This window comes from Symphalangus syndactylus, chromosome 10 (genome assembly GCF_028878055.3).
Source record: "Symphalangus syndactylus isolate Jambi chromosome 10, NHGRI_mSymSyn1-v2.1_pri, whole genome shotgun sequence".
NCBI classification, from domain to species: Eukaryota; Metazoa; Chordata; class Mammalia; order Primates; family Hylobatidae; genus Symphalangus; species Symphalangus syndactylus.
This window is the reverse complement of record NC_072432.2, coordinates 17,623,186-17,644,641: the sequence shown is the minus strand read 5'-3', so window position 1 is coordinate 17,644,641 and position 21,456 is coordinate 17,623,186. Positions and strand designations below refer to the sequence as shown.

The following is a 21,456-nucleotide window of genomic DNA, read 5'->3' as shown; positions in this document are numbered from 1 at the left end:
TAGTGTGGACATCACCTGGTAGCTCATTAGCAATGCAGAATCTCAGGCCCCACCCCAGACCCACTGAATCAGAGCCCCTACTTTAACAAGACTGCCTCTATGCCCAGTTTTTGTTTTTACTTTTCAGCTATTTATTTTTTATTTCAATAGCTTTTGGGGTACAAGTGGTTTTTGGTTACATGGATGAACTGTATAGTGGTGAAGTTTGAGATTTTGGCTCACCTGTCACCCAGGTAGCATACATTGTACCCAATATGTAGTTTTTTATCCCTCACCTTCCTCCCACCCTCTCTGCTTCTGAATCGCCAATGTCCATTATACCACTCTTTATGTCTCTGCTTACCTTATAGCTTAGCTCCCACTTATAAGTGAGAACATACTGGTTTGTACATACAGGTTTAGTCTTCCATTCCTGAGTTACTTGAGTTAGAATAATGGCCTCCAGTTCCATCCAAGTTGCTGCAAAAGAATGATTTTGTTCTTTTTGATGGCTGAGTAGTATTCCATGCTGTATTATGTTTATGTTATGCCTGATAACATAAACACATTTTCTTTATCCACTTACCAGTTGATGGGCACTTAGGTTGGTTCCATATCTTTGCAATTGTGAATTGTGCTGTGATAAACACCGTATGTGCAGTTTGAGAAGCACTGATGTAAATTCTCTTTAAAAAAAAAACAAAAAAACAGACTAGACCAGGCACAGTGGCTCATGCCTGTAATCCTAGCACTTTGGGAGGACGAGGTGGGTGGATCGCTTGAGGTCAGGAGTTTGAGGCCACCCTGGCCAACATGGTGAAACCCCATCTCTACTAAAAATACAAAATTTAGCCAGGTGTGGTGGTGCACGCCTGTAATCCCAGCTACTGAAGAGGCTAAGGCAGGAGAATCACTTGCACCTGGGAGTCGAAGGTTGCAGTGAACTGAGATAGCGCCACTGCATACTAGCCTGGGTGACAGAGTGAGACTCTGTCCAAAAAAAAAGAAGAAAAAAAAAAAAAAAACAGACTAAACACCATGGATATAAATGACAGGCTGAGCACTGTTTCTATTACCTCAATTTGTATCCTGAATAAAAGACATAGAAATGCGACCCGATTTTGAGGTCAGACACCAAACATAATATTTGCAAACAACACATTTCTCGATAGGTTCAAAATGCAAAAATAAAAACAGATATAAAGGTTATAAGAAGTTTAAGAAAGAAAACTCTGGAGAGGCCGGGCATGGTGGCTCATGCCTGTAATCCCAGCACTTTGGGAGGCTGAGGTGGGTGGATCGCTTGAGGCCAGGAGTTCAAGACCAGCCTGGCCAACATAGCAAAACCCCGTCTCTACTAAAAATACAAAAAAATTAGCCGGGCATAGTGGTGGGCGCCTGTAATCCCAGCTACTCTGAAGGGTGAGGCAGAAGCATCACTTGAACCCGAGAGGCTGAGTTTGCAGTAAACTAAGATTGTGCCACTACATTCCAGCCTGGGCAACAGAGCGAGACTGTCTCAAAGAAACAAAAACAACCAAAAACTAACTTTGGTTTTTTTGAAGATATAATTCAAAATAAAGTAGACACTTTACACATGATAATCGAGCTGCCAAAATTCAGAAACAATAATTACTTTGAGCATTCATTACACCACAGCTTTTTTATTCTCACCTTTCAGTTACATCATATATATATTTTCTTAGGAACCACTAACTCTGACGTATCAGCTTCCCAACTGAAAATTCATTTACCTCTGCAGCATTTCGAATTAAAAATTATATTTTTGATGTATATTTTCAGTCTGAAAATGTCTCCTCCACTCCCTGAAAACAACCCCAGCCAGTAAATGCAATTCTTTGAATGAACAAGGTGGGCTTTTTTGTTTGTTTTCTCATATATTTCTGGTAGGGTCTTGCTCTGTTGCCCAGGCTGTAGTGCAGTGGCAGGATCACAGCTCACTACAGACTCCACCTCCTGGGCTCAAGCAGTCCTCCCACCTCAGCCTCCCGAGTAGCTGGGACTACAGGTACACACTATCAGGCGCAGCTAATTTTAAAATTTTTGGTGGAGACGGAACCTCACTCTGTTGCTCAGGCTGATCTCTAACTCCTAGGCTCAGGCAATCCTCCTGCCTCAGCCTCCCAAAGTGCTGGGATTACAGGTGTGAGCCACTGTGCCTGGCAAACAAAGTGTGTTGAATTAATTAATTTTAGTTAATTTCCAAATAATTTTTCTACAGCAGTTTTTAAAGATATTATGTACATACAATAAAATGCCTGGATCTTAATTTTTCTACCAGATGACAATCTTATTAACCCATGTAATCCCCATGCCAATCAAGATATAGGACATTCCCATCACTCCAGAAAGTTCCAAGGCAATGTTTTTTCATTATTCCCCAGCTGTACCTGCCACACAGAGGCACCCACTTCTACTGTGGATTTCTTATTCTTATGTGGCCAGAAAATGGAACCAAAAATGATTTTACAACTGAAAGCTGATAAAAGAGCACTAAGAATGGTAAAGTTCCAAATTGCCTATGAGTGTTTTTAATATGCTTTAATCTTCTGTCAAAAACTTGTCTGATATGTGACTGTAAGGAATGAAAAAGACCTTGAGCTTGGTTCAATTAACAATATAAATGTTGATATAATTGCCAAACATTGGCTATACTTATACGGTTTCTTGATCTCTCTATTTTCTTTAAGTAGGTTTAAGTGGGTTTTCTTCCAATGGGAAAAACGAGTACTCCTGCCTGACCATTTCTGATACCAAAGAGAGCTACAATGTAGAGTGAAAACAGAAAATTTACTTTAAAAAAACTTTTGATTCTGTATTTGGGATTGAAGTTGTGCATTAGATAAGCTGACTGTTGTGTCTTTTGTTGTAGTCCAATATATTCTAAAATTGCATCCAGAGAGGAGTCTCTGAATGCCTTCTTCTTTCTTGGAATCAATTTACTCCATCAATTTGTTAGTAGGTCACTTTTAGGAGACAGGCAATGAAAACTGACATAGTTATTCCAAGAAACTTATGAGAAAGGAACTTTTAGCTTTTGGTACATTGCAAATGTAAGTTATCAGTAGTATTAGTGTTACTCATAAACCCACGTAACAAAATTCTGAGGAATAATACCAACACAAAAAGCATGAGACCAAATATGATGCATTCCCAGTTATCCTTAATCAACATGTCCATATCCTAGAGAGTCATTTTTCTCTCTAATTACAAGTCACAAATGTGCTGGCGTTGGAGATCAGAGCTCTGTTTTGGGGTGTGTTGCTGCATACTTGGGGGCCAGCTCTTGGATGAGATTCACATAGTCAGTTTTTTCTGCACAGGCCCTGCACTCCTCCCCCCAGCTATGCAGGATCTGCTTCAGCTCTGCCACTCTCATCTTCCGCAGGTCAACTGATGCCAAGTCCAGTGTTTTTTCTAAATGGCAAAAAGGAAAAAAGCCAATTACAAAACAAATGGAAAAAAAATCCCTATGAATCACTTCAAAAGGCATATAGTTTGCTTATCTTGGTGCTGACTACCCTATGATCCAAGGCAGGGAACAATTCCAGTTTCCAGGGAAACCAAGACACACCCAACGAAAATGTGGTACAGCAGCCCTGTCTATCAGTGGGTTCTGCATCTGCAGATTCAACAAACAGCAGATCAAAAATATTCTAAACAAATTAAAGATAACACTACAACAATTAAAAAATACAAACAGGGCTGGGCACGGTGGCTCACGCCTGTAATCTCAGCAGTTTGGGAGGTGGGCGGATTGCCTGAGGTCAGGAATTCAAGACCAGCCTGGCCAACATGGTGAAACCCCATCTCTACTAAAAAAAACAAAAAAAAATTAGCCGGGCATGGTGGTGGCATGCCTGTAATCCCAGCTACTTGAGAGGCTGAGGCGGGAGAATTTCCGGAACTTGGGAGATGGAGGTTGCAGTGAGCCGAGATCACGCCACTGCACTCCAGCCTGGGAAACAGATTGAGACTGTCTCAAAAAAAAAAAAAAAAAAAAAATACAAACAATACAGTATAACAGCTATTTACAATGATATGGTTTGGATTTGTGTCTCCACCTAAATCTCATGTGGAATTGTAATCCCCGCTGTTGGAGGAGGGGCCTGTTGGGAGGTGATTGGATCATGGGGGTGGACTTCACCCTAGCTTTTCTCATGATAGTGAGTGAGTTCATAAGGGATCTGGTTGTTTCAAAGTGTAGCACCTCCCCCTTTGCGCTCTTCCTCCTGCTGCAGTCATGTAAGACGTGCCTCTTCCTCTTTGCCTTCTGCCATGATTGTAAGTTTCCTGAGGCCTCCCCAGCCATGCTTCCTGTACAGCCTGTGGAGCCATGAGCCAATTAAACCTCTTTTCTTTATAAATTACCCAGTCTTAGATAGTTCTTTTTCTTTTTTTTTTTCTTTTTTTTCTTTTTATTTTTTGAGACGGAGTCTCGCTTAGCTACCCAGGCTGGAGTGCAGTGGCATGATCTCTGCTCACTGCAACCACCATCTCCCTGGTTCAAGCGATTCTCCTGTCTCAGCTTCCCAAGTAGCTGGGATTACAGGCACCCACCATCATGCCTGGCTAATTTTTGTATTTTAGTAGAGACATGGTTTCACCATGTTGGCCAAGCTGGTCTTGAACTTCTCACCTCAACTGATCCGCCCGCCACGGCCTCCCAAAGTTCTGGGATTACAGGCGTGAGCCACTGCGCCTGGCCGATAGTTCTTTACAGCAATGCGGGAACAGACGAATACAAATAGCATTTTCATTGTATTAAGTATTATAAGTAATCTAGAGATGATTTAGAGTATACAGGAGGGAAGATGCGCATGGGTTATATGCAAACATTTAAGCATCAGGATTTTAGTGTCTGAGTACGGTCCCAGAACCCCTCCTGCACAGGTACTGAAGGACAACGGTGTATACAAAGTTATTGGGATAATTTGTGTTTTTAATTTGACTTTCTTTCCAAGAGATTATACTTGCTTCAAAACTAAGGGCCTATGTAGTTCCACAATGTTTACTACCATTTGGAGCATTCTCAAGATCAGTATTCCTAAAACAAATAGCACTGTATCCAAATTGCTGCTGTTAAGGTAACAAGAAGGAAACTCTTATACAAAAGGCAATCAGTTCCTTTGGGATGGCCTTGGTTTGTGGCCAACTTGAAAGCCATAGATTGTAATTAACCAGCAAAAAGTTGTGGTTCGCTTTTGCTAGGAAGATGTATCTTCGGCAAAGCAAATGAGCATATATACATGACAAAGCACTATTGGGTTTTAAATAAAAATGTAAAGAAATGCAAACACGTGAATAAAATTAGGAATATTCTCGCTGAACCTTAATTGTTTGGGATCTCTGTTTTGAAACTCACCTGATGCCTGGCCCCTACTGGGATTAGGTTGCTAAATTATCACAGCATGTACAGCCCTTTGTGTTATTCCCACTTCTCCAATGCTAGTGCTTTGGTGCCAGCCAACCTGGCTTCTAAAATTCTTGCCAATGATACTTGTCACCAACATCTAACCTCTTCTAGCAAGACTACTATTTCCCTGTTTATAGATTATGTGCAGAAAATATCAAGAACTCAGCTACTTCTCAATTGCTGAAAAGATTGAAAAAAGCCCAAAATAGACAAAATAATAAGCTCATCTGCAATATACCAATAATTATAATTTTCCTATCAGAAAGAGGTACTTTTCCTCTTTCAAAAGAAAGTCTAGACGGGCGTGGGGGCACACACCTGTAATCCCAGCAACTCAGGAGGCTGAGGCAGGAGAATCTCTTGAACCCAGGAGGCTGAGGTTGCAGTAAGCAGAGATCATGCCACTGCACTTCAGCATGGGCAACAGAGCGAGACTGTAAAAAAAAAAAAGTGTCTTTTGCCCCTCCCCGCTTGTCCGGTGTTCACTTTGATAATGAATACAACATTTAAGTTTATTTATTAAACAACTAGTTGCAGCCTAGAATTTTTTCAGCTTGACTTCTCTTGAAAGTTCTTTCTCTTTTTGACCTCTGAGTAGTAGAACACAACATTTAAAAACATTAAAAACCTAATATTTGTCAAATTATTTGTCAAAACCTTCCGGTAACTCTGTTCTAATTTAAAAGCTGGATGTTAAAAGACTTTTGTATTTGGAGGGTCAGCTATACACTGTGCTCCAGAGAACCCTTAAATTTTTATAGTAATTCCCTATCCTTTTTAAACGCAAAGCAAGCAAATGAAAGCATTCTTTCAGGTCAAAAACCAAACGGCACCTTCACAATTGAAAACATACTCCAACTCCACGCTTATCTTGCTTGTTAATTTCATGGCTGATTTGACAGAATACTTTTTAAAGTAGAAACTTGTATAGCCCAAATTATTAATCTCCCATAGCACAAAGGTCCCTGTTTAATCTTATCTTTCCTGCTAACAATAGCTGGGGAGGATAATTAAGAACTATTGGTCTATTCAAGATAAGAGGCTGAAGGAGAAAAATACTTTTTTTTGTAAATGTCAGTAGTTTGAGTTTTTCTAGAGAACTTGGTATCTGGCATTAATTTTAAAAAGAGGAAAACCTCTGTGATGCCCAAAAACTCCAAAGTAAAGGTCCACACAAAGATTAAAACTAGTGCATAGCTCCCCAAGGGCCTCTAGTGGCCAGCATCGCCAAAACATTAGATAGTCATTTCGTCTCAATAATAATCTGATTTGTTTTTCTATTGTTTAAGGAGCCCTGTAAGATCCCTTGGATATAGGAGAAGGTATTCCAACAAAATTGTTGAATTAAAAAAATCAAAAGAGGTTTGTGATATTGGCTTTTATTTATTTTTATCTATTTATTTTTCAGATGGGGTTTCACTCTGTCACTCAGGCTGGAGTACAGTGAAAAAAATTACAGCTCACCAGAGTCTTGACCTCCCAGGCTCAGGTGATCCTCTCACCTCAGTCTCCTGAGTAGTTAGGACTACAAGCGCTCAACACCACACCTGGCTAATTTTTGTATTTTTGTAGAGACAGGGTTTCACTATGTTGCCCAGGTTGGTCTTGAACTCCTGGGCTCAAAAGATCCGCCTTTCTTGGCCTCCCAAAGTGCTGAGGTTACAAGTGTGAGCCGCCGCGCCCAGCCAGGTTTGTGAATATTGTTTATATGGACTCAGTGATTTCTGCCCCTATTTCATGGCTTGGAAGCCAATAAAAAAGGGATGCCTACTCTAGTAACTACCCTGAAAGTTAGGGCTTGTGCTTTGCAAGTTGAGAAATAGGTTGTCTTCGGAAACTTTCAACCTTAAACCTACTTAAAGCTAGCTATGTGGCTATGGTGCATAGGACTATTACACGGCTGTGTTGGAAAATAAGACTAAAATAACTTAGAGGTGGATGCTAATTACTTAGGTAGTTGATAGTACTACACTGGATATGTAATGTACGCAAAACAATGACCTAAGCAAAAGGAATGAGTGGGATTTCAGGTGTCAAGGATAGGCTGAGGAAGGAATTCCCCATCCTTTTAAGATACCTACTCCATCTACCCAAATGTCTAGCCCAGATACAAATCATGATAAAAGATCTATCCATGTGAAATGCATGGGGCCAAGAATAACGTTTTAAAATAGGACATCTCCTGTCCGGGCATGGTGGCTTATGCCTGTAATCCCAGCACTTTGAGAGGCCAAGGCAGATGGATCACCTGAGGTCAGGAGTTCAAGACCAGCCTGGCCAACATGGTGAAACCTCGTCTCTAATAAAAATACAAAAATTAGCCAGGCATGGTGGTGCGTGCCTGCAGTCCCAGCTACTCGGGAGGCTGAGGCAGGAGAATCGCTTGAACCCACGAGGCAGAGGTTGCAGTGAGCCAAGATCGCACCACTGCACTCCAGCCCGGGTGACAGAGCGAGACTTCATCTCAAAAAAAAAAAAAGAAAAAGAAAAAAAATAGGACATCTCCTTCGTTTTCTTGCTGTTTGTTTTGGGCACCCTCTGATAAGCTATTTTACCACCAGGGAAAACCTGATTTGATGTGAGTAACCAATTTCCTAAAATTTAAAGCTGGCAGAACGGTAGCTCTGCCTAGGAAGGAAGTCATAGTCATCTTTACATCTTCAAAGTCCTTGTATCATCTTTGAATAGGTACCAGTTTTGTTTTAATAGATTACCAAGATCTAAATCACCAGGAGTAGCTGCTCTCTTTATATGTTGATATTTTTCCTGACATACATATCTGGCATTGTCTTGGTGTGTTAGGAGTCTAAACTCTATGATTTCAGTGGCAATTTTTTTTTTTTGTTAAGACAGAGTCTTGCTCTGTCACCCAGGCTGGAGTGCAGTGGAGGGATCTCAGCTCATTGCAACCTCTGCCTCCTGGGTTCAGGCGATTCTCCTGCCTCAGCCTCCCGAGTAGGTGGGACTACAGCCGCCCACCACCATGCCTGGCTAATTTTTTTTGTAATTTTTTAGTAGAGACAGGGTTTCACCATATTGGCCTGGCTGGTCTTGAACTCCTGACCTTGCAATCCGCCCATCTCGGCCTCCCAAAGTGCTGGGATGAAAGGCCTGAGCCAGCGTGCCAGGCCTCGTTGGCAATTTTAACCTAATGCTGATTATGCCTGTACTATTTATTTGTCTTCCCTCAATGAAACTCAAACGCCCATAGGTACCATTCATTAGCCCAGCAACTTACTGATGAGTGGGGAATTTCTTTCCTTTTAACACTGAATTTTTAGAAGACATGGCCCCAACTTTAGAGGTTTGGGAATCCATTGGACCTACTGAGAAAAACACGGGGCTGTGTTATACCATATTTCAGCTCACAGATCTGGCTATCCAACTTCTTCAGCTTCTCACAAATCTTCATTGCAGGCATATGCACACTCATTGGGCGCGTGACTTCACTTAGGATCTTTGTGGCTGCGTCTTTTGTGGCTCCTAGATAATAGCACTGAAGGGAAATGAAGAGAATTGAGTGTTCCAGACAATGAAGACAGCAAGGAATACGGTATCAAAAAGTAAGAAAGAGGTAGGCTGGACATGGTGGCTCACATCTGTAATCCCAGCACTTTGGGAGGTTGAGGAGGGCAGCTCATTTGAGGTCAGGAGTTCGAGACCATCCTGGCCAACATGGTGAAACCCCATCTCTACTAAAACTACAAAAATTAGCCAGGTGTGCTTGCTTGAACCAAGGAGGTGGAGGTTGCAGTGAGCCGAGATCGTGCCAGGGCACTCCAGCCTGGGCGACAGAGTGAGACTCCATCTCAAAAAAAAAGAAGAAGAAGAAAAGAAGGAGAAGGAGAAGAAGCAGAAGCAGCAGCAGCAGGAGCAGAAGAAGCAGGAGGAGGAGTAGCAGGAGGAGGAGAAGAGGAAGAAGAAGAAGAAGAAGAGTAAGAAAGAAAAGGAAGAGGAGGAAGAGGAAGAGGAGGAGGAAGAGGAAGAAGAGGAGGAGGAGGCTAAGGAAGAAAGGAAGAAGAAGAGAAGAAGAAGAAGAAGAAGAAGAAGAAGAAGAAGAAGAAGAAGAGAAGAAGAGAAGAAGAGAAGAAGAAGAGGAAGAGGAAGAAGAAGAAAGAAGAGGAAGAAGAAGAGGAAGAAGAAGAGGAAGAAGAAGAAGAAGAAGAAGAAGAAGAAGAAGAAGAAGAAGAAGAAGAAGAAGAAGAAGAAGAAGAAGAAGAAGAAGAAAAAGAAGAAGAAGAAAGAAAGAGGTTAACCTGCTGAGTAAGCCACCAGGAAACAAGTGACTCCATTCTCATGATCATCCTAATTAGATGTGCCCTACAATTCACATGGTGTTAAAAGAGTAATGAGAAGAGCTGACACTAAGTGTTTTCTCTGTGCCAGGTGCTGCTCTCAGTGCTTTAAAGGTATTAACTTATTTATGCCTCATAACAATCCTGTGAAATAAGTACTATTATTATCTGTATTTTATACCCAAGCCAAGTGAAGGTCCCCCCATCTAGCAATAGAAGAGATAGAATTATAAAACCCAGCACTTTGGCTCTAGAGCCCATGTCTTTTCCCATCAGGCAATTCTGACATTCAAGTTCCCTGACTTCAGAATTTGACATTTAAAAATATAAACGTTGGCTGGGCACAGTGGCTCACACCTGTAATCCCAGCACTTTGGGAGGCCAAGGCGGGTGAATCGCTTGAGCTCAGGAGTTCGAGATCAGCCTGGGCTACATAGCCAAAACCCCGTCTCTACAAAAAAAAAAAAAAAAATCCAAAAATTAACTAGGCATGGTGGTGTGTGCCTTAGTCCCAGATACTTGGGAGGCTGAGGTGGAAGGATCACTTGAACCTGGGAGGTTGAAGTTCCAGTGAGCAAAGATCACTGGGACTCCAGCCTGGGTGACAGAGGGAGACCCTGTCTCAAAAAAATATAGATAGATAGACCTTAATGATACGGATAAATGGCATGAGCTTTACAACATGGCCATGGTGAATAGCCAACATGCAGATGTAACTGACAATCTGACAATTTTAGGCAAAAAGGAATTGGCCCCAAATTGTCTTAAGTGATATAAAACAGTATATTGAAACAAGCCATATGTGTATACCTAGGAAACACCATATTAATGAGATTAGAAGAAAATATAAATACTTCATTAATTATGTATAAATAATAATGTAAAATATTTTGATGTTTGATTGTCTTGGTAAGAAACGGAAAGCCCACCCACTCTTAGGATGCTAAATTCTTATTGGGAATTCAGTTTCATAATTTCATTTAAGAAAACACAGAATTGAGCTGGGCATGGTAGCTCATTCTTGTAATCCCAGCACTTTGGGAGGCTGAGGCAGGTGGATCACCTGAGGTCAGAAGTTCAAGACCACCCTGGCCAACATGGTGAATCCCTGTCTCTACTAAAAATACATAATTAGCAGAGTGTGGTGGTGCACACCTGTAATCCTAGCTACTCGGGAGGCTGAGGCATAAGAATGCCTTGAACCCAGGAGGCAGAGGTTGCAGTGAGCTGAGATGGTGATACTGCACTCTAGCCTGGGCAACAGAGCAAGACTCTGTCTCAAAAAAAAAGAAAAAAGAAAACATAGAATTGGTCGTCTGTGGTGTACTCAGAAAGTAAAGTAACACTGGAAATATTCTGGATGAAAACACGCAGAACTACATGTCACTGGAAGATGGATTTCTGCTTGCTGCGTGCTCTACAATGGACATACTTGAGGCAAACATATAAGTAGGAGGACATCACGTCTAAGAAATGAAACTATTAGCAGTATTCTTCAAGCACATGGGGAAAATGAAAGGTGAAATTTATCATACCAGGCGGTTTTCTTTTCCTTTGGTGTCCAAGCAAAAGCTGATCAATTCTTTCTCTATAGTGTTCAGCGAAAAGTTAACTCCTCTGTCTATCAATGACTTGTAGAATCGGTTCAAGAATTCTTTACATACTGGAAGGAACAAATAAATATGTCTGCATGCACAACTTAACCACTACCACACCTATGCGTATGACCCACTAACCACATTTAAAAGTCTATATGGGGCCGGGCATGGTGGCTCATGCCTGTAATCCTAGCACTTTGAGAGGCTGAGATGGGCAGATCACAAGGCCAGGAGATCGAGACCATCCCGGTCAACATGGTGAAATCCCATCTCTACTAAAATACAAAAAATTAGCCAGGCATGGTGGCACGTGCCTGTAGTCCCAGCTACTCAGGAGGCTGAGGCAGGAGAATCACTTGAACCCAGCAGGTGGAGGTTGCAGTGAGCCGAGATCTTACCATTGCACTCCAGCCTGGCGACAGAGCAAGACTCCGTCTCACACACACACACAAAAAAAGTCCATATGAGTCAATGCTTCCTGACAGTGGATTCCAATGCTAAGTAAGAATGATTTGTGGGCCAGGCATGGTGGCTCACACCTGTAATCCCAGCACTTTGGGAGGCAGAAGCAGAAAGATCACTTGAGCCCAGGAGTTTGAAGCCAGTCTGGACAACATAGTGAGACCCTGTCTCTACTAAAAAAAAAAAAAAAAAAACACCAGGCATGGTGGTGCATGCCTGTTGCCTCAGCTACTCGAGAGGCTGAGGTGGGAGGGTCACTTAAGCCCGGCAGATGGAGGCTGCAGTGAGCTATATCAAGCCACTGCACTCCAGCCTGGGTGAAAGAGTGAGACCCTGTCTCAAGAAAATAAAAAATATAAATAAAAAGAATGATTTCAGGCCTGTTGCTATTAGTTTAGTATTGGGCCTAAATGCAGTGGACACGCCGTATCAGCTTATTGAATCAATCATTGGAACGAAGTTCTACCTAAAATGATAACTTTTCCACAAAATTTGGCTAACCCTAAAATAAAATATACCGATCTATAGGCTATCATCTTGGGACAGCATAATTGTAAGCACAGAGAAAAACCTGAATAAGAATCCTCAATGAAGCCTCTTGGTGATCTGCATAAGTCTTTATTTCCATCGTTATGAGCCTAAAGTGAAACCAGGCTGGGCATGGTGGATCACATCTGTAATCCCAACACTTTGCGAGGCCAAGGTGAGAGGATCTCTTGAGGCCAGGAGTTTGAGACCAGCCTGGGCAACACAGTGAGACTCTGTCTCTGCAAACACCTGTGGTCCCAGCTACTGAGGAGGCTAAAATGGGAGGCTCGTCAGGTCATTTCTTCTAGTTCCTTGTATCTTGAAGATATTTTCAAGTTTGTTTTTTGTATCTTTAAGCACACTAAACTTAATTATGATCTGTGTCTGAAAATTTCAATATCTGAAGTCTTCAGAGTTTTGTTCGTTTTTTTTTGAGACGAAGTCTCGCTCTGTTGCCCAGGCTTAAGTGCAATGGCGCAATCTCAACTCTCTGCAACCTCTGCCTCGCTGGCTCAAGTGATTCTCCTGCCTCAGTCCCCCAGGTAGCTGGGATTATAGGCGCCCGCCACCACACCTGGCTAATTTTTATATTTTCAGTAGATACAAGGTTTCACCATGTTGGCCAGGCTGGTCTCAAACTCCTGACCTCAAGTGATCCGCCCATCTCGGCCTCCCAAACTGCTGGGATTACAGGCGTGAGCCACTGCATCAGGCCCAGAGTACGTTTCTATTTGTTGTTGTTTCCACAGGTTCTTGTTCCTGGTGCCTTGTTTCTTTGTGTGCTTGCTTATTTTGCACTACACGATACTCAGACGCCTCAAAACTTATTTGTGAAGACTGTCTGAAGCCTGAGATGAAGGAGCATTATTTCCAGTAAGGATTTGGATTTGTATTTCTCAGGGCCTAAGGGCAACTAGCCAGGCACTGCTTTAAACTAAATATATAGCCTGAAGTTTTTGGGCCCCTGATGTGAATTTTGGCTGCCAATACAAGTGAGGGACATTTTGTTGTTATCATCTCTCAGAGATATATATTTTTTCTTTTTTCTACTTTGCTCAGTGTCAAGGTAAATTTCCTTATAGTCCCCTATGGGTAGGGATAGGTTAGGTTTATGTTCTATGTTTCTTTAAACAAAAAAACATAACTTCTATGCCTGATTATTCCAATACCTGAAGCCACTGCAGGGGTGTGCCTCTTCTGTTTTTTGTTCCAGCTGGCTATCACTTACTGTGCCCTTCTTCCCTAGGGGTTCATGACTTTTCTAAGTGGGAGCTCTATTTCTTAGAATTTTAACTGTATGAATTCTTTGAGGACTAGGTTGAATGTGGGTTCCTGTAAGTAAGACTCACATTTGCTGGCTGGGTGCGGTGGCTTATGCCTGTAATCCCAGCACTTTGGTAGGCCGAGGTGAGTGGATCACCTGAGGTCAGGAGTTCGAGACCAACCTGGCCAACATGATGAAACCCCATCTCTACTAAAAATACAAAAATTAGCCAGGAGTGGTGGCGGGTGCCTGTAATCCCAGCTACTTGGGAGGCTGAGGCAGGAGAAATGCTTGAACCCGGGAGGCGGAGGTTGCAGTGAGCCGAGATCTTACCATTATACTCCAGTCTGGGCGACAAGAGTGAAACTCTGTCTCAAAAAACAAAACAAGACAAAAACAAAAACAAGACTCACATTTGCTGATTCCTGAGGGTATGATCTACTTAAAATAACTTTTAACTAAATTATCAGTTCAAGATGTTTCAGATCATCCTAGCAGTGTGAATGGGGCCTTCAACCCCTACCTATGTGCACGAGCCTGTAACTATGAGTTATCAAGAAACAGTTTTGTTTTTCCTTTTACTCAGTAAAAAAGTTCAAGTTAAACCATTTCTTTTAGTCTCTAAAGATGGAAATAGGTTGTAGTTATTTTCAGTTCATCCTTTATAATGAAGGGCTAGGTGTTTGGGGCCCTGACTTAGTTGGGAGAGGATCTGCTCTCACTCTCCTAACTTGGAAATGCCTGGGACTTGTGTTCATTTAGCCAAAACCATGAAAACTTTAATTCAGATCACCTGGCTAACAAATGCTCCAAGGTAAAGCCAGCTTCAGTGCCCCCTTCAACCCCCTGGACTCCCACTTCCCCTCTGTGGTTGGCTTCTGGGTATGCCTTCCCAACTCACACTTTACAACATTTTCACATTTTTATTTTATCCAGTATTTTCAGTTGTTTTTAGATGACTAGCCAATCATGTCATCTTTTAGAGCTTAAAGTCATATATATATATGTATACACACATATATATACTATATATACGTATACACACATATATATACTATATATACATATATATAAAATACACATATACACATATATAATACATATATACACACACACACACACACACACACATATATATATATATTTTTTTTTTTTCAAGACGGAGTCTCACTCTGTTGCCTAGGCTAGAGTGCAGTGGTGCAATCTCGGCTCACTGCAACCTCCACCTTCTGGGTTCAAGCAATTCTCCTACCTCAGCCTCCTGAGTAGCTGGGACTACTGGTGTGTGCCACCACGCCCAGCTAATTTTTTGTATTTTTAGTAGAGATGGGGTTTCACCATGTTGGCCAGGACAGTCTCGATCTCCTCACCTGGTGATCTGCCCACCTTGGCCTCCCAAAGTGCTGGGATTACAGGCATGAGCCACCGTGCCTAGCCCATATATTTTTATTTCTAATGCTATCAACATGAACAGAATACTAAACATAATAGCCAGTTATTCATGTTTTTAACAAATATTTATTAAGCGACTAGTAAGTGCAAAACAGTATTCTAGGTTCCTAAGATTCAGTAATGAAGAAAACAAAGACCTTGCCATTGAGAGTTACATCCGACAGAAGAAGTAAAGGTATAGGTAGCAAAGAAGAAAAATAAACATGGTAAGGAGGATGGAGGGTGACAAGGTAATAGTATGATTCTTAATGGATTGGTTAGGAAAGATCTCTTAGATAAAGTAATATTCAAGCAGACACCTGAAGGAAGTGGAAGAACAATTTAAGTGGATGACTTGAGGAAGAACTCCGCAGGCAGAAGGAACAGCAAGTACCAAGGCTCAAATGCAGGAGTGTCCTTGGTGGCTTCAAGGAACAGCCAGAAGGCCAATGTGGCTAAAGTAGAGGGAGCAAGAGGGAGGTGTGTAGCAAATGAGATCAAATAGGCAGCAGCATGCTGGGGCATCCAGGGCCTTTCAAGCTTGGTAAGGTCTCTGGATGTCACTCTGAGAAGGGAAGCCATTTAAGGTTTTGAGTAGAGAAGAGCTATGGTCCGACATGATTCATAAAGGATGTCTCTGAAGGCTGTCTGAAGAATGGATTACAAGGAAGCAGAAAAGAAAGCAGGGAGAACAGCTGACCAGTTTAGAGGTTCTCAAAATAGTTGCATCTCTTAGAGCAGGGTAATAGCTACAGCAGTCATGAGAAGTGGTTACACTCTGGACATATCTCGAAGGAAGAGCCAAAAGAATTTACTAATGAGCCAGATGTAATGTGTCAGAGTTGGGGAGAGAGAGAGGAATCAAAGATAATCCCAATAACTTTGGCCAAGAAATTGGAACCATGGAGTTGCCATCTGCTGAAATGAGGAAGACTGCAGGAGAAGCCAGTTTATGGTGACAAGCAGGAATCCAATCTTTCTTTCTTTCTTTTTTTTTTTTTTTTTTTTGAGACAGAATCTTGCTGTGTCGCCCAGGCTCACTGTAACCTCCAACTCCTGGATTCAGCCTCTTGAGTAGCTGGGATTACAGGCGCATGTCACCATACCTAGCTAATTTTTGTATTTTTAGTAGAGATGCGGTTTCGTTATGTTTGCTAGGCTGGTCTCTAACTCCTGACCTTAGGTGATCTGCCTGCCTCAGCCTCCCAAAGTGCTGGATTACAGGCGTGAGCCACCATGCCTGGCCAGAATCCAGTCTTGACATATGAAGTTCAAGATGCTTCTAGACATCTGTGATGGTTAATTTTATGTGGCAATGATGAAATTAACACTTAAATTGATGAACTCTGGGTAAGGCAGATTGGCCTCCATAATGTAGGTGGGCCTTACCTAACTAGTTGAGGGCCTGAACAGAACGAAATAGACCAGCCTTCCTGACCAACGGGGAATTCTCCAGCAGACTCCCTTGACTTCATTCGTACCACAGGCTCTCCTGGGTCTCCAGCCTGCTTGCCCACACTGCAGATTTTGGACTTCTCAGCCTTCATAATCTTGTGAGCCAATTCCTTATAATAAATCTCTTTTTATATAGATAAATATTATAGATATTAAGAAGATAAATAGATATAGATTATATGTTCTGTTTGGTCCTATTGGTTTTATTTCTCTGGAGAACCTTGACTAATATAACATCCAACTGGAAACAGTGAGAAGGCAGCTAGATATAGAAATGTGAAGATCAGGTATAAGATCTAGGATGACTATATAAATCTGGAAGCCATCAACATTCAAATGGTGTTTTTGAGATGAGAACACAAAGTAAGGAGAGATGGAAAAGAGACACAGTCCTGGGTCTCAGCCTTGTGAAATTCCAATGTTTAGCAATTGGGAAGATGGAAAACAACCAGAAAAAGACTGAAAAGAGCAGCCAGTGAAGTAGGATAAGAACAAAGACTGAGTGTTATTCCAAAAGGCAAGTGAACACAGTGTTAAAAGGAATGTGTAATGGATCTGCTGTGTTAAATGAGAAAAATGAGATCCCTCTCAACATGTATTTTGCTGAGTTTAATGAGCAAATATATCCAGTATGCAAAGCAGAAACCTGCTGTAATGATTAATGCTACAAGTCAGCAGAAACTATCATCAGGCCAGGCATGGGGGTTCATGCTTGTAATCTCAGCACTTTAGGAGGCCAAAGCTGGTGGATCACTTGAGCTCAGGGGTTCAAGACCAGCCTGGGCAACATAATGAAACTTCATCTCTATTAAAAATACAAAAAATTCGCTGGGCGTAGTGACAAGCACCTGTAGTCCAGCTACTCAGGAGGCTGAGGAGGGAGGATCACTTGAGCCCGGAAGACGGAGGTTGCAGTGAGCTGAGACTGTTCCACTGTACTCCAACCTGGCTGACACAGTGAGATTCTGTCTCAAAAAGAAAAAAAAAAACAGAAAAGAGAAACTATCATCAAAGTCTCCTAGTAACCTCTAATTCTTGTCTCCTACAAAAGAAACCCCCAGTATTCCAGTGCCTCATCGCTCTTATGGTATTTCCCACAGTATACCTTCATATGATTTCTATACCTCAACTATCACTCTGCCAATGTATCATCTAGGTGATGAAAGTTAGGAACATTAACTTGTCCTTTTCAAGATCTACATGTGACTCACTAAAAGATACCCAAAATTTAATCACAGCATACATGCATACATTTCTTCAACAAACTGAGCGCCTACCATATGGCATGCACTATGGTAGCTGCTGGAAATTAGGTGGTGAGAAACACTGCCTTGACTTTCAGAGGAGGCCAAAACAAAATGAGATGTGTATTAGATACTGTGGGAAAACAAAGGAGCGGCACCTGGAGGAAACTGGGAAATTGCTGAAAGATACTAAATAAGGAAGTAATATGATAGCCCTGCCAGGGGACTAGACAGGAGGGAGACAGGTAGCAGGAAGAATGCTGTTTTGACAATGCGGAGGGGAAAACTGGTGAAGTCTAAGGAAGTCCTAGACTTGAGTGAGAAAGGAGCAGGACCAGTTAGGAGGTAGACTCAACGATGCGGTGATTGGTTTGCTGTAAGGGGTAAGGAGGAAAGAGAAGTCTAGAATCTAGGCTAGTTGACCAGGTAGTTGACCCATGCTGTCACCGTAAGCATGACAGTAACAGGTTTAGGGGAGTGAGAAGGGAAGGAGATGATGACTTTGGTTTTTTGACTGTGTTGATGTTGATGTATACCATATCTAAGAGGGCATGTTCACTAGTCAATTGGATGCAAAGTCTGAGACTCTAGAAAGGTCAGTGGATATAAGGTTAGAGATTTATTAGACTGGAGGTAGCTTGGTTTGGGTTGCCAAGAAGAGTGTGTAGACTGAGAAGAGAGAAGAGCAGAGGGCAGAACCCTGGAAAATTCTAAGCCATGGCTAGAGGATCAGAAGCCCACAAAGACACATTGGACAAGTGGGCATAGAGACAGGAAGGAAAAAAGCAGTATCATGACCATGAAGAGAAGACAGTTTCTGAAAGGGAAAGATATCAGTGGTGTCACACACCACAAAGAAGTCAAGGTAAGAAAGGAAACCCATTTTCTGGACTTACATGAAGAGAATAACCTCACCATAAATGTCCCAACAAATTAGTAACTTCTTAAGTTTTCTGGGATGTCTTTATTGTTAAAATAACCTCAGATAGCCATACTTCTTTTATTTATGTTGTGCTTTTATGTTTATTAAAGAGAGTTTTATAAGTGAATCTATAATTATTTTAAAATAAGAAGTTGTTTAAAATAGTCCCATAATATAATCCTTTAAAAGAGATTTGGAAATATTTACGTTTTTCCAGTCAACCTTACATTACCTAATGTAGGACTCACAAACTTGAATACCTACAGGTGCCAGGCAAGGAAAAAGAAGAGTTAAGCAATTTTAATCGGGGGCGGAGTAGGGGCAGCAAACAACTCAAAACCCAAGTCCTTTCTAAAAAGAGCAGCCAATAGCCAATTCTACTATATGGCCATAAGGGCCAATCTTGCCAGGTCATCTGGTTTTTTGAGAAAAGCCAGAAATATGAATTTTTACATAAAATTTCCCAATTTTAAAATGTACCCAGTGAATTTAATTTTTTTCAAAATATTTTGTAAATGTAACAAAACATATCAATAGGTCCGAGATGGCTCAGGAACCATTTAGTTTTTTTTATCTTCGCACTAGAGTATATATAATATGGCATTTTAATCTTATACATTGAGAAGAAATTAAGCTGTAAATAAGAAAGGAGGCTGAGGAGGGAGGATCACTCATAAGCAGTAATAGAGCTGGATGCAGAATCTAGTTCTTTTAGTTACCAAACTGTTATGTCCTTCCTCTGCGATTACACAGCTTCTTTACCTAACAAATGAAATATATACACAGGTTAGTCAGACATACAAGTTAATAATCACAGCATGCTGTAATAAATTTAGGACAGACAGCATAAGCTTCCCATTTAATTAATCCAGATGCTGTCTCTCTTGAAATGTTTATAAGTGAGAGCCCCAGATGAGTCATCAAATCAATTGTCTTTGCCTCACAAAGTCTGCTTTAAAAGTATAGGACACAATTATAGCATGGTTTGGAGCAAAATTATAACTTAGCTAAACAAATATCTTTATATTGAGTAATAACATCATGTAGACATTTTAAATTTCTGGAGAAAAGCTTAATTATTGCAGAGCTGACAGAAAGCTGGGCTACTTGGGAGGCTGAGGCAGGGGAATCGCTGGAACCCGATGGTGGAGGCTGCAGTGAGCCAAGATTGTGCCACTGTACTCCGGTCTGGGCAACACAGTGAGACTGTCTCAAAACAAAAACAAAAACAAAACAAAAAAAAACAAAAACACAACTTTAGTATGACTATACCCATCCATTCACTCAACATATATGATGAACCTACAATTTCCTGTTCACTAGGGATATATTTTCCAGCTCAGGGTATATACATTTAAACTAATTATTTTCAGTAAAACATGGAGTGAGCGCTACAGGAGTCCAGAAGGAGGGGGCTAGCATAGCCACTTACCTTCTTTGCCTTTGCTAACAGATCTCTAAAGTGAAGTACGCTGATTTTGCAAAAACCAAAGTCTCAGAGCTAGGGGACTTGGTGGGATACAGACTCACGTATTCTGACTGCGAGTTCACAGCTGAGATACCGTGAACAAAAAGGAATCACTCTTTTGTATTCCTCTCTTTCCCAAGGAGTCAGTGTACTCCTTTGCAAAGCAACTTTCACCTATAGAGTCCTAACAAATATTAGCTATGTCCTCTGATTTAAGCCACTCAACTCAATGCCATGTTTTGTTTTCCTTTTCGGAGTCACCAACTAGCTTGGACTTGAAAGACGTCTTCTGTGCAAGGGGAGGCAAATCTTGCTGGTTGGAAGCAGCAGAATCAATCTGGCGCCAGTATCATCTGAATCTAGCAGTCTTTGCACAAACTCTAATCCACATACAAACCCACCAGCTTTTACTGCTGAAGTTTAATATTCACAGCAAAACCACAACGTGGCCTCACGTTGCCACCAGGCCCGGCTTGAGCTTCTACTCGAGCTGGGCTTGGGCGATCTAAAACGAGGGACAGGGCCTGCATTTCCTGGGCGAAATGTTATTTATAGCCAGGGCCAGGAGAAGCCAAAGCCAACAGCTGCTGCGCTGCAGCGCGGGGCCGCCGCCATGCAAGCAGGTGTCACACCGCTCACCTTCACAGTCGGCCCCCGGCCGTCCCCCGGCCTCCTGGCCCTGCGTCAGCACCGGGTGAGAGACCCAAAGCCCGGTGCAAAAGGCCACCACAGCAACTGGGCTCGTGCACCACATGCTGGGCCAGCAGCTTCAATCGCCTCCGCCACCCGCGCCCACCGCCCACCGCCCACCAAGTTGCCGAAGCAAGCTGAGTAGAATTCGAGGTTGGAAAGAATCTGCCGGCAGTTGCCAGGACAAATGACGCAACTGAACTGAGAGTTTCCATTGGCTCTCAAGGAAGGGACAGGAAGGGGGCGGAGTGTAGGAGCCTTTTTGCCGTCCCTCCCCGGTTGCGCGTGCGCACCGTGCAGTTCCCTGGGAGCGCGGAGAGACGCGCAGAAGCTGCTCTCTGCCTGCGCGAGAAGAAAGGCAGAATCTTCACGCTGATTGGCGGCGACGCGGAAGGCTGTCGCGGCGGACCGGACGCAGGGGGCGGGCGGGAACGTGAAGCTCCGCGGTGCCTGATGGGGCCGTTGGGCGGCCGGTAGCTGTTGCTGTTGGGGGACCCCCTCATTCCTGCCGCCGCCGTCCCTGCTGCCTCATGGCGGCCATCGGAGTTCACCTGGGCTGCACCTCAGCCTGTGTGGCCGTCTATAAGGTGAGGGGCTGCGGAGCTGGGCTAGGGCTTCATGACGGCCACCCGGTTCTCTGGCACTGGGTCATCCACAGGCTTGAGAGCGGCGTGTCGCTCGCC

General features: G+C 42.5%; 2 protein-coding genes across 4 annotated transcripts in view; one reads left to right on the top strand and one right to left on the bottom strand.

Annotated features, from left to right (window-relative positions):
- Nucleotides 1-1,627: 1,627 nt before the first annotated feature.
- Nucleotides 1,628-20,971, bottom strand: CDNF (cerebral dopamine neurotrophic factor). Of its 2 annotated transcripts, none has more exons than XM_055296550.2 (4): nt 20,723-20,971; nt 11,247-11,374; nt 8,771-8,912; nt 1,628-3,417 (listed from the first exon to the last, which is right to left on the bottom strand). In XM_055296550.2, exons 1-4 carry the CDS (start codon nt 20,835-20,837, stop codon nt 3,239-3,241), a joined length of 564 nt encoding a protein of 187 aa, XP_055152525.1. In that variant the 5' UTR covers nt 20,838-20,971; the 3' UTR covers nt 1,628-3,238. The 2 variants fall into 2 exon arrangements, with proteins under 2 accessions (XP_055152525.1, XP_063466163.1); XM_063610093.1 differs by having other exon boundaries at nt 8,744-8,912; nt 20,723-20,963.
- The window catches only part of HSPA14 (heat shock protein family A (Hsp70) member 14), a 35,882-nt gene continuing 35,152 nt past the window's right edge, over nt 20,727-21,456 (top strand). The window contains exon 1 of one of the 2 annotated variants that reach the window (XM_055296525.2): nt 20,727-21,360. In XM_055296525.2, the coding sequence (XP_055152500.1) occupies nt 21,304-21,360 (57 nt within the window). In that variant the 5' untranslated portion in view covers nt 20,727-21,303. The remainder of the gene's footprint in view (nt 21,361-21,456) is intronic. The other variant, XR_008660653.2, reaches the window with a different exon arrangement.

Coding starts and splice junctions, on each gene's coding strand:
- CDNF (XM_063610093.1), bottom strand. CDS start 20,837: ATGTGGTGCACGAGCCCAGTTGCTGTGGTGGCCTTTTGCACCGGGCTT. Junction 11,375..20,722: donor GCCGGGGGCCGACTGTGAAG/GTGAGCGGTGTG, acceptor TGTTCCTTCCAG/TATGTAAAGAATTCTTGAAC. Junction 3,418..8,743: donor ACAGCCCCGTGTTTTTCTCA/GTAGGTCCAATG, acceptor TTTGCCATTTAG/AAAAAACACTGGACTTGGCA.